The following is a 12,776-nucleotide window of genomic DNA, read 5'->3' as shown; positions in this document are numbered from 1 at the left end:
GATATTAAAAAATAAAATTAAGAGATCAAAATAGTCACTTTTTAAGAGTACAAGGACCAAACATTGAATGTACAGGGACTAAAATGAACCAAAGTTAGAAATACAATGTCTAAAATTAACCAAAGTTAAAATACAACGATTAAAATGAGCCAAAGTTAAAAGTGCATGGACCAAATGAACATTTTAAAACTAAGAACCAAATTGAAGTTGGAAAGTACAGGATTAAAAGATAATTTTAACCCTTTTTTTATTATGGTGAGAATGTAGGCTTTGTTCGTTTCCAAAATTGCAAGCTCTTTATGGATTATGCAAGAAAAATGTGTGAAAATATTTAATTCAAAAAGTTTTGAACTTATAATTCTTCATAACTCTGTTGATTTTATAATTATTGTTTATATGTTACTTTTGAAAAATTTGAATAGATACAACAAAGTTAAAATAAAACAAGCAATAAGGATACAACATTTGACTCAGAAGTTTGGATTTATAAAACTAAACCTATAATCAAGACATGAATTTATTTAATTCCAAAGTACAAGTTCGTTAATCCCACACGATACATATTTGAACTCGAGTCACATCAACTTAGGCCTATGAAACTCCGAAACTAAACATCGCTTTTATAAATTACACACCTACAAACTAAATACATACTACATAAATTCAAACTCTTAAAACCCGATGCTTCCATGCGATCCAAATACGCACAACCTCATACTCTTTTTGACAAGGGAATCAAACACTTTCAGAAAGAAAGTTTTTAAAGAGAAGTAACTATAAATATTGTAACAATTTAATCAAATCTTAATAATAAAAAGGGAAACAAGAAAATAGATTTATGTACGTGTTGTTAATCTATCAGGAAATGTCTGTACATCATATTTTGGTGAATGGGGCCATTCTTGATCATCAGTAACAATTCACAAAATCAAATAACAGATGCTCAGCACTTCACCAGGACATGAACATTTTGAGCAGCTTCACATCAAATTCAAATACCAACACTCATGCTGCCAACGGTTCTTCCATAACTGCATTATTCAACAAAATTAAATGTGTTTTCTTTGGGAGTAGAGAGAGTAGAGTAGAGAGAGAGAGAGAGAGACCGACCTCTTCTCTTCGTGGGGGCAACAGATGAAACAATTTCAGCATCTTCTTCAATGGGGTCGGCTGCAACGGGTTTTTTGGTGGGCACGTCGGGAAGATCCAACTTTTCAACGTTTTCGTTAGAAGTTGGGACCTCAGGTAGATCTTGGACAGTGATCTGAGAAAAACGTCGAACGTGGTTGCTTTGAGATAGTATAATAAAAGGCAATCGACAGTAGCCACAACTATACAACTATTGAATATATGCTTATTTTGTTTTAGCCTCTAAACTTTCAAGTTCGATCCAAACATCTAACTTTACAACATCTAACTTTACAACATGTGGCATCCAATACTTGTCCATATACACATTTAGGAAAATAAACAAAAAATGAGCATCTTTTAGCATCTATTAAATAATTTATTGAAAAATTATCTCAAGGACTAAAATGATTTTTTATTTGATGTTTGGAAACTAATTCAAATAAAAATACAAATTTGGGATATGACCAAATTCAATTTGCAACAGCCATGGTGAAGAGCATTTTCACCAAAACCTTATTCCCAACTAAAATCAAAATTAAATGAATTTAATAGTCAAGGTCCTATAGTGCTCACTCCTATGTGAGTGAATGATATTCTCAAGTAGAAACCTAAAGATCACCAACCAAATGAGTGAAAGGACCGATTGTATCGTGCAGTATGAAAAATAATAACAAATAAGGTACCCATACCTGAGCTTCCAAGCTCTCAAATTCTGCTAAGATTTGCTCCTCGTCTTCTTCAGATAATTTCTCTCCTAAGATGGCATTAATTTCCTTCAAAAATATAAATAAAATTAAAGCCACAGGAAAGTGAAACATAATTATTATAACAATGAAGCAGATGAATGGAATGATCCCGAAAGGTTAAAAGAGGATATGAATCAAAATGACTCATTCGGTTATAACCAGCAATGCCCTCACATGCAAGTTTATAAATTCTTATGAAATGCCTACATATGAGAGTCATAAACTGCTCATAAGGAAATTCAGAAGCATTTGAGAAACTAAACACCAAATACTTCGCATGATGAAATGAATAAAAGGGCAAGTTACAAAACTTGGTGGTGGTATGCCAAAACCACAAGTGTATTTTATTAGTTATTACAAAATATATATATATATATATATTATAAGAAACCGAACTTTTGAGACAAATGAAAACAAAAGCACATGTACAAAGGCATACAAAAAACCAGCCTGCAAGGACGAACCCCACCTAAAGAAAGGGTCCGCAATTCAAAAGAATAAAGTCTAACTAATAATTATTATTATGATTATTTTTTTTTACAAACTCAAGCAATTCTATAGAGAAATTTGATTTCAACATATTATTGAAAAAGTAACCCCAGACAATAATCAAAAGCTCTTTAGGACTCATCCAGGCCTCAAAATCTTACATCCATGTTCCATGTACCTAGCACACTAGGAGTCTAGGATTTTTTGGTTACAAAAAATAATAATCTTTCTAGCCATCTTCAAATTTTATAGAATAGGTTAGAGAGCTGATAGAACCCAAACAACTTAAATAGTATTGAAATATAAAAGGATGAAGCAGTCATAAAAGGATGAAGCAGGACAACCGGACCTCTAAGTATTCGAGGTACTTGAAACCTCCCCTCTTGAGTAATTTCACTCGAGCCTAAACTCACTAAACAATTGCTTGCCTCCATTCTCTCTCATCCACTCTATTTATAATCAAACCTTTTGCTAATAACTAATATACTCTTACTATCTTAACAGCATTCCTATCAAGAGCCCAACCACACAAGAATCTGGTAACATCGCATGCCAACTAATGCAAAAAGTCATCAGCATGATAGGGATTAACCAAAGCATGATCATATCTCTTCCTCAGCAATGCAATTTTAAGTGAATTAACTTGTGGATAATGATACATTTTGAGTAGATGGAAAGCTAAGATATACATCAACCTTTCAACTCTACGACGTGACTGAACTTTGGTAGTAGAATACATATTAGTTCAAAAGAAGGCCATAAAATAATTTTCTTTAAGAAAATGAGAAAACACCTTACAATTAGGAATACTAGCAAGGACATGTTAGGAATATTAGCAGTTGCATATTTGCATTTACTTAATAAATGGGTTAGAGTTTATTGGTTATCAACAGGGTGAGTTGGGAACGTTGGGAATGAGGCAGATTTTGGAGAGTAGTTTGTAGGGAGTATTATCAGGCTTTCAAAGTGCTTGTACTTGTATCTGTTTCTGAGAATGTTAGGTTTCTGAAATGGCAAGGCTAGACAGTTTATAGAGGAGTTTCATCAAGAAATTGGTCAAACTAAGGAGCATGCTGGCTTGAGGATCCAATATATGCTAAATAAAATAGAAAAAGATCCAGAGTTATGATATTATTGTCACCAAAAGCTCAGAAAGAAAAAGATACCCATACAGTGATCAAGGTTGAGGTGATCAAAACATTGGAGTTGTCACTCAAGGCAAAGAGTTAAAGCTATACGGACAAGAATAGGAGAACCGAATGTCATATACAACAAGAAGTTAAAGTTAGTACTTAGTAAGGAAGGCGACATGCAGAGCTCCAAAAAGAATGATTGTGGGTACCAAATAGGCTAATAACCATGAGAGTGCAATGATGGAAGCAGCAACATCAAAGGAAGATAACTATTGAAGGAGCAAGGGCAGAGAAAGATTGGGCTCCTCCTACCTTAGAGATCCAAATGCATTTGGAAGCCACCATCTATGGGGACACTGAAACTCATACTAGTTAGGAAAGAAGGAAAGAACATATCGAGAAAGAATGAAGACACACAGATTTTCAAGGCACAAGAAATCTGTGAACCACAACTTAAAAGAATCATTGAGACCCAACTCAAAAGGAATAAGTAAGGGTCATGGGTGGGGTAAAGCTAGAACGGAAGGAATATATACAGGTCAACTAGTACCGATAAAAGTCTATCAAAATCTTCAACTTAAATTGTTATAATCCCTTCCCAGTCGTGCGATTGAGACAGCCACATTGAGAATGACACCTCCAAATGGGTGGCAAAGAGGTCAAAAAACATTGGAGAAATGAGTGCATTCCAATGCAAATGCCAAATGGAGAAAATTGTAAGATAACGTGGGCATTTATCAACAAGTTTGATGACAACTGACAAGTGTGGGGATTAATTTAGAGCAATGAAGTAGTTGGAAAGAACTCATTGAGGGTGGAATGAATGTAATCTAGCTCGACCAACCCTAACCCAAATAATGTGCATCTTTGGTGGCTTGGTGGAATCAGGTCAAACGCATCTAGGAAATGTTCTTTAGATGGAACAAATTTTAGACAGTTGATTCAATGGAACTCGGGCATGTCACATTTAGAAGGTAACTTCAATGGCTTTGTCAACTTCAAAGGGAGGAGAAGGAGGAGGTGGAGAATTCCTTAAAAAATTTCAATTACTCATTATTCCCCAAGGACAACCCAAGGATCAGCTCGAACCACACTAGTGGGTGAGGGCCCATTTTTTGAAATTATGTTCGGAACTAGCCTATTCTTTGACTCTTAATTAGCAGTTGAGAATAAAGCTCTACCAAGGTGGACAACATGTAATAGTTTGCTAACATATGCAAAGGAGATCATTCATTGGCAGGCGAGAACCTTCAAAGATTGGTTGGAAAATTTTAATAGCAGCTGATTAAGGAACAAATCTTGGAGATGAAAAAATTGATGGTATACCACCCAAGGCTTCATGATTTTTGAGAGGGTTACGTCAACTGAGATAAGATCAAGAATATGGTGGGGTGGATCTTCATACCATCACTGGTTTTAACTTTTTTCTTTTTTCTGAAAACTTGTAGTTGGAGCTTTTCTCCCCTATATTCAAAGGCACCCGTGCTCGCCCTAAGATCCGGACCCGGGAGACATCAAGGATTGTTGGTATTAAGCTCACCACAAGGTTCGAACTTGAGACCTCTAAGCCAATATGACTAAGAGACCTGGAACCCTTGCCAACTGGGCTGTCTTTTAGGGGCTAAGGGTTTGAACTATACAATGCATTGGCATCAAGGCTAAGGTGTTTTCACGCTTCATAATTCGAGAGTAACATTGGAAGTGGGTTTGATGACTTTGGTGTGATTTGGGCTATACAAGGCATGATACGGGCTGGGATTTGTGACAATGTAGGACTATGCAAGTTATCTGTAATATCAATTTACTTGATCTCCCTGTTTCCTAGATTCAGTATGGTGCAGCTGAGCACCTTGAAAGAGTCTTAGGATGACCGAGATGTGAGTTTCTTAATCATGTTAAGTCTGGGTGTTCAATTTACTAGTCTCATAAATATAGACAATGTATTGAGGAGGATGTGGTGTCTTACTTAGCAGTTACATTACATAGCGCCAACCTTGTAACTCCTTTGGATGGGGTTTCATCCCCTTTTGTAATCTAATACCATCAATGAAAATTGTTTCTCAAAAAAAAAAAAAAAAAAAATACATAAAGCCCACCTTGAGGACAAGATATGTAGTTAGGAATACTAGTAGGGACACATTAGAAATATTAATAGTGGCATATTTAATCACTTGATAAATTGATTAGAGTTGAGCTGGGAACTTGGGAGGATTGTGAAGTAGGCAAACTTTGGAGGGCAGTTGGAGAGTGCCCTTAAATGGACTTGGGTTTGTATCTGTTTGTCCATCTTTAGAATACAATTAGCATTTTTTTGTGTTCATCTACTACTTTCTACTTTTTTTACTTCATTTTTTAATGTCTTATCGGAAAACAAGCTTTCATTGGAGAGAAGGTGAAAGAATACAATATACATACATATATAAATATAAACAGCCCAACAAAAGGAGTCACCCATCAGCTAAACTTGCTACCACTTACTAATATACATTTAATTTTTTTCAGCCATAATCTGAGATGTAAACCTAAGAAAATAAAATATTCAAACATGAATGCTAATGAAATGATGAACTGAAAAACTGAAAAACTTACATCTTGATATGCCTTAGCTTCGGCAGTATCATCCATCAGCTTTTGAACATCATCTAGATTAATTTCACTTTGTATAGCCTTGATCGCATTATTACCAGCCTTCAAACTTTCAAAAACAGCTTTCTGTTTGCTGGCCAATTCAATATCTGACAACTGAGCCAACAACTATATTATAGCATGAACACATATTTCTAAGGAAATCAAGTTTTGAACATGAATACAAAATAACGAAGGAGACAATGTAATTGTTAATGTCAAACCAGAAAACCAGACCTAGATATTGCAACCATCAAAATCTTGGGTTTTATGATAGAAGGCGATAATAAAATTTGAATAGACAAGGGAAGTATTAACAGAACTCACTTGTTGCTCAACATTTATCAGCCAGGCATCAACTTGCTTTAGTAATTCTTCTTGTGCCTTTTTCTTCTTCAAAGCTAACAAGGCCCGATCCTTTTTCTTTTGACGAACTAACTCTTTTGCAGCATTCTTTTCTGCTTCAATGACAGCATCAAGCTAGGGAATAAAGAGTCACGGAAAGACAAAAAAGAATTATTAAATTTTAAAAGTAAAATAAACTTTCATTCCCATGACAGAAAACCACAGAAGTAATTTTGTGTAAAATCTGACCTCTTTTAGAGATATTTACTGGTCTTGGGTGTTACACCCAAAGGTAGGATGCAATTTTCTTTACGGTGATTTGTGGTCATACATAATTCAATTCTATGATGTATAGATGACTTGAGAAATTATTTGAAACATTGTTTGATTAAAATTCATGATTCATAAAAAAAGTACATTTTCATTAAATTAGATTCAGCTAATAGTTTTAAGAGTTTATGACAGCAATTAAAAGTATGGGGAATCTTAACTATTTAGGACAAGATGATAGGCTTTCAGGAGAATTCTTTCAATAGACTTGGAACATCATAAAAGGAGATATTGTAAGAATCCATGTTTATTTAGAAAAAAGTTCATAATAAATGCATTAACGAGACTTATATTGGTTTAATCCCCAATGCTATTTTCAAAGCAGAAGAAACCTACCATAACACATACCAAGGGAAAAAAAGGCCTCTCAATAGCCTTAATACGAGAGTCAACAAAAAGGCATCACCTAGGTGAAGTGAGGTCAATGTAAATAAATAAACAAATGAAATTATATATAGCAATAATTTGTAAATGAAAATATTTATATAATGTCTAAACATTGAACATTAATATTTTATATTATACACAGAAATAATTAAAGATATACAACAGTCTTTCCATTCTATTAAAATTTAAATAATCAATTAGCAAAAGCACCGTATGCCCAAGTTGTCAGTGATTCTAAACTCTCCTGTCCTTTTACCAAAATCTTTTAGGTTTTCTTCCGCATATTCAGCCCTTTACCAAGATCTTCTATTCTTTTAGGTAATAATAGTAATGCATCAGGTGATGCTAAACTCTGATACAGATCTTTTGTTCCATCTTGATTTTATAGGAAGAAAACCTAATCCAACCCAACAGCCTCAAATTTGATCATTTACCACTTCTATGGATGATTTTCTCTTTTACCATTCCTTTTAGTTTTTTTTTTTTTGTTTTTTTTCTCTTAAAGAAACAAACTTTAAAGAAACAAACTTTTCATTGATCATTGAAAAGTTACAAGAAAGATGCTTTCCCATTCCTTTAGTTATTCCCAAGAATTGATGTATATTCTCTGTTATGCAAGAATCTGAATCAAATAAAAATGTATAAGGCAGAGGGTGCAATTCAGAGACCATAAAATCCAAATAATAAAATTCAACATGAACAAAAGCAAGGAGCACCTATGGTGTCGTTTACTGAAAAATTAAGAAACAATATGACAGAGACATTTCCACTAAAAAAGTTTAATTATATATTTCACTCTTGGATTATGAACACTGTTTTAGCTTTATCACAACAATCAAACATCGAAGAATCTTTGTTTATAACCACCCCAAAGAGAAGAGAATTAATTATTTAAAGATTGCCTTTGACTCACACATCTGGTTCACATCCACTAGAATCCTATCTTGCAGTCTCGCTTCCATCTGTCTAGTGTTCGTGCCTTGGTTTGATTAAAGACCCACTTTGGTTTAGGTCTTCATTCGATTTGGGTTGGGTATTGGTCTGGTTCGGTTCAGTCCAAAATCCAATTCGATTCAAGACTGGTTCGATTTGATTCAGGCTTCACTGTTTTTTTGGTACAGTTCATTTCTTTAAGATGATCCAAATTTCGAATAAGAGCAGTAGTTACCCAAACTTCCTCGGTTCAAAGCTTCCGAAGTTGGGCACATGAACTATTGGGTGAATATTCACCCCATCCGGTAACGTCAAGCAGGATGCCATGGGATCAACATGGTCAAAGATTCAGAAAGGGCCAACTAACTCGGGGCCAATTTGGGGTGTGCATGTTTCAACAAATGTCAATTAACAATAAGACTTCAGTTTCATATAAATCCAATCTTGGAGATCGAACACGACGTCTCAACACCTTCCATTTGCAGTAGTCACCATATGTTGCTAAGTTTTGTGCAAAACAGTCTTTAAGGTGCTCAACATGGAATGTCTCTCAAATAGTTAGCAAGTCAACCTCAGCCATTGTCGGCAAGTCAAACACATAGCATGACTCGTGAGATTTCAGGTAGAGGGCTATACACAACCTCAAAAGGGGCGTGCATGGATGAGTGGTAGGAAGTATATAACTAAATTCCATCCAAGGCAGGCAGCCACTTAGACCATTGTTTTGGATTGCACATGGTAAAGTAGCAAAGGTACTCCTTGAGACCCCAATTTACCACTTTAGTCTAGCCTATGGTTTGTGGGTAATATGTCATACTCCATTTCAGTTGGGCTCCCATGCAACAAAATAATTCTTCTCGAAAAAGGCTGGTGAATACTTTATCACGATCTAAAACAATCCTCCTTAGCATGTAAATGCACCACCTCTTTATTGAAATTATCCACCACTGCTATTACCGAAAAGGGTGTTTTAGGGAAATAAAATCAGCATATTTGGAGAGTCAATTAACAGCTACTATGATCGTGTCGTAGCCCTCGAATTTTGGTAACCCCTTATACACTGCCATTTAAGCTGACTAATCTTAAGTCTCACTTATTAAGAGGCAAAAATATTTTTCTTTTAAGAACGAATTGATTCTAATTCTAAAAAAATAAATCTTAATGTAACAATATAAAATCTTCTCTCTTTTTTTCTTTTTTTGGATAAACGAGAGTCAGAGTTTTACTCCCCTATATTTAAGGGCACCCACACCCATCCCAAGACTCGGAACCCAAAAGACATCAAGGGTTTTATGTATTAAACTCACCCAAAGGTTCAAATTTGAGACCTCTGAGCCACAACACGACCTAGAGACCCCAAGCCTTTGCTAGCAAGCTAGGTAGCAGGTACACGCTCAAAATGAAGAAGTGTCGATGTCAGACATGTGTACAAAATTATTTTTTTTTATTTTTTATTTTTAAAAAATCTGACATGCTAGGGACACGCGAGTGTCCTTTTTTTCTTTTTTTTTTCCTTTTTGATTTTTCTCCTCCCACTTCCAGTTTTTTTTCCTTTTAGTGTGTGTTTTTATTTAAATATTAATTAAAAATCATATAAAATATTAACATGTGTGTGTTTGTATTTTTATTTAAATATTAATTAAAAATCATATAAAATATTAACGTGTCCTCAGCATCTCGTCCAAATTCATTAAGTAAGATGATTTTGATCTTTACAAACCTTTTACTGCCTTGACAATCTCTACTCCCTCAAAACCTTTCGTGAAATCACTTTATTCTTTGGTCAACAAGAAACATGTTTCATTGATATAGAAATCACTTTCTTCTTGAGACATCTTCACCGATCAATGCCTACCAAGATGAACCTGATGGTACTTCCTCTGCCTCTGTCTCATCTCATCCTCTTGAATTAAGCTCCTTCCCTTCGTGAATGCCAGTTTAGACATGAAATTTTCCGTCTCCTAGTTGAAAGAGTTTTGAATTTAGCCATTTGAGTCTACACATATGTAAGTTTCTTGGCTATCCTTAAAACCCTACCTCTTCAAGGAGGAATCCAAAATTGATTATTCTTTTTTTGTCTTCACGTGAAAATCACCTCTCATCCACCTTAAGGCCAATTTCTTTTAACTCCTTTCGTTTGTGTAAAGGTTTTCAAAGAACTCCTTGTTCCAATCCCTCGGTTTCGATTTTGATTTTAATTTGCCTTTCTTCAAGTTCTACATTGAGTTGTAAACCAACCACCCATTTTCTTTAAAGCTCTTCCACCAGTTTCACAACAGCAAAAAATAGGATAAAGGAGCCAAAAACTTTCAAATCTGAACCGGGAACGCCCATACTTTATAGTCCTATTTCCAAAATAAGAAGAAAGAATGGTCATAAATGGTTCGGTTCCTCTGGTCATCTAGTAGAATCTCTTGACTTGTCCACCCCCACCAATTACTACAGAACTAAAATCTCCGTAGCAAAAACTGTATTGGATTATGCCATAGGCTGGACCAAGTAAACTTTGGATTTGTCGATTTGATAACAATATTCCAACCAAAGAGTGGTCATCCATTACATAACTCTCCTATCTAGGTTTTCTGTCAAGTCCCTCTCACAATTATCAATCGAAACCACATCCAAACACTAATAAGCAGTTACTGTATAGGCTCTGTAGTTCATTCCAAAAATATAATTTTTTAATTGTTGTACAAGGTAGGTCATAGATTGTTAACACCCAAAAAGAAGATTCATCCTTGATCATCCTTGAAGTGATTCTGATAGACAGTGAAAAGGCTCCCAAAACTGCCTATATTGAAATCATGCTTTCATTCCACAAAATAACCACTCCTGTCCAGCCCTAAGGATCTGTAAGACTCCAAGAAGACCCAAACAATGTGCCACTCCAAATAGCCATAACTTTATTTCCCTCCATCCTTCCTAGCATAGACTATTTTAGTACCAAGTTCAAATTATTTCTTTTAGCATATGTCCTTTGATTTTTATGAAATAACCAGCATATCAAGCTAATTATCTTCATGTAAGTCAAGTCCATGATGCACAGACCTCATAGTTTGTGCGCTTTTTTTAAATAAAAAAATAATAATAATAAGAAAACCGAGGAATATATTAAATCAAAAAAAAAAAAAAAGGAGAACAATCTAAGGTCTTAGAGAAGAGGTAACCCTAAGCCAAAGAATGAGGATGATGAGTCAAACAAAAGGCCTCTAATCTAAGAAGGGCACTCTAATTTGAGGCTGTATAATGAACAAGATCACAAAAATTACAAAGAATCGAACTTATTTAGAAGTCCTTTCTTTCCAAAGGATTCGTAGCAGAGCCCTACAAGCATTTGACCAAGAGACTTTGCCTTTATCTTTGAGGCACCAACCCAAGAGAGTAATTGTGTGAAATTGGAAAAAATTAAAATGAATAGGGGGTCAACTGAATACCTGCTGCTGATATTGACCCAGCTTGCGCCTCTGCGTCTTGAGAGAGAGAATCGCCTTGTCGACGTCGGTGACTTTGGGCTTCTTGACAAACAAATTCCCCATTTACTTCTCCAAATCGGATTGGGGATCACTTTTTTGCGAGAAATGATCGTTTGTTTTAGCCGAGGGATTGAACAGCACAGATGATCCGTCAATCCCTCATACTTGGATACAGTCTTTGATTTCTCTGACGAATGAAGAATCACACGACTGAACAACTGAAGATCGAGAGAAGAAGCGAAATTTGGATTTTGGGAAGAACAGCAATTGGCAACTCACGCTCGCTTGGACTCGGCTGGCGTCCCTAGGCTTCTTGGTCCAGCTAGAGGAATAAGCTTTTTCTTTTTCTTTTTCTTTTTCTTTTTCTTTTTCTTTTTAGATTTTTTTTTTTTTTTTTTTTTTTGGTAAAATACACTTTAGTCACTCAAATGATAGGTTTCTATTTTATTCCTAAGACAGTTTATTCTCGACCTTTAAAGTCTTAGGTCGCACTTGTTGATGTGTCTATTTTAAATATGTGGCATTTGTATTTTTAAAATAAAACAAATATTTTGATTTTACAAATTGAGTAATTGAATTGTGATGGGCTATTTCTCCTAACCGTCATCCCTCCCTCTCATTCGCTTCTTCTCTCTCATTCGTCTCTCCCACGTCTTCTTCTCTATGGATTTTGCCATTGTCAGCTCTGTGTTCATGAAATATATTCTCTCTCAAGTGACGTTCGGTGGTCGTCTCCTCAGAAAAATACGACTTTGCTCGCATTGTCATCTCACGCCACGAAATGACGAGGATTTGATTTTGTTCAGTGGGTTGAAATTAATTTATGGATTTTGTTTTGATTGGTAGAAAAACTGAAATTGATATTGAAAGAGGTTATTGTAGTTAGAGATTAAATTATTGATGAATTTTTTAATTTCAAGGTCCACCGGAGAAATTGAGAAATCTCAATTCCTTGGATTTGTTCCTCAACAAATCGGTTGCTGAATTATATTTATGCTCTAATCTGAATTCTCTAACAAAATTAGGAGATTTTTTTTTAGCTCTGCGTAGGGGTGTTCACGGGTTGGGTTGGGTTGGGTTGGGTCGGGTTAGGGGAGTTTTTTTGGACCAACCCGAATTTTTGGGTTGGATAGATTTGAGAACCGGCAGAACCGAACTTGACTAACAACCCAACCTAACCCTTA

At 35.2% G+C, this 12,776-nt stretch overlaps 1 protein-coding gene across 2 annotated transcripts; it reads right to left on the bottom strand.

Annotated features, from left to right (window-relative positions):
• Positions 1 to 743: 743 nt before the first annotated feature.
• Positions 744 to 11,927, bottom strand: LOC111017847 (vacuolar protein sorting-associated protein 20 homolog 1). Of its 2 annotated transcripts, XM_022293724.2 has the most exons (7): positions 11,554 to 11,927; positions 7,136 to 7,205; positions 6,452 to 6,604; positions 6,089 to 6,241; positions 1,821 to 1,904; positions 1,111 to 1,264; positions 744 to 1,031 (listed from the first exon to the last, which is right to left on the bottom strand). In XM_022293724.2, exons 2-7 carry the CDS (start codon positions 7,136 to 7,138, stop codon positions 1,006 to 1,008), a joined length of 573 nt encoding a protein of 190 aa, XP_022149416.1. In that variant the 5' UTR covers positions 7,139 to 7,205; positions 11,554 to 11,927; the 3' UTR covers positions 744 to 1,005. The 2 variants fall into 2 exon arrangements, with proteins under 2 accessions (XP_022149416.1, XP_022149415.1); XM_022293723.2 differs by lacking the exon at positions 7,136 to 7,205 and having other exon boundaries at positions 11,554 to 11,926.
• Positions 11,928 to 12,776: the final 849 nt, after the last annotated feature.

The sequence above is a fragment of the Momordica charantia genome (genome assembly GCF_013281855.1).
Source record: "Momordica charantia cultivar OHB3-1 chromosome 1 unlocalized genomic scaffold, Mcharantia_2.0 BLBB01000001.1, whole genome shotgun sequence".
In the NCBI taxonomy this organism is placed as follows: domain Eukaryota; kingdom Viridiplantae; phylum Streptophyta; class Magnoliopsida; order Cucurbitales; family Cucurbitaceae; genus Momordica; species Momordica charantia.
Note: the sequence above shows the minus strand (reverse complement) of the source record. Positions and strands in the feature narration are given on the sequence as shown.

Coding starts and splice junctions, on each gene's coding strand:
- LOC111017847 (XM_022293723.2), bottom strand. CDS start 11,655: ATGGGGAATTTGTTTGTCAAGAAGCCCAAAGTCACCGACGTCGACAAG. Junction 6,242..6,451: donor TGATAAATGTTGAGCAACAA/GTGAGTTCTGTT, acceptor TTGTTGGCTCAG/TTGTCAGATATTGAATTGGC. Junction 1,032..1,110: donor TGCCCCCACGAAGAGAAGAG/GTCGGTCTCTCT, acceptor TGAATAATGCAG/TTATGGAAGAACCGTTGGCA.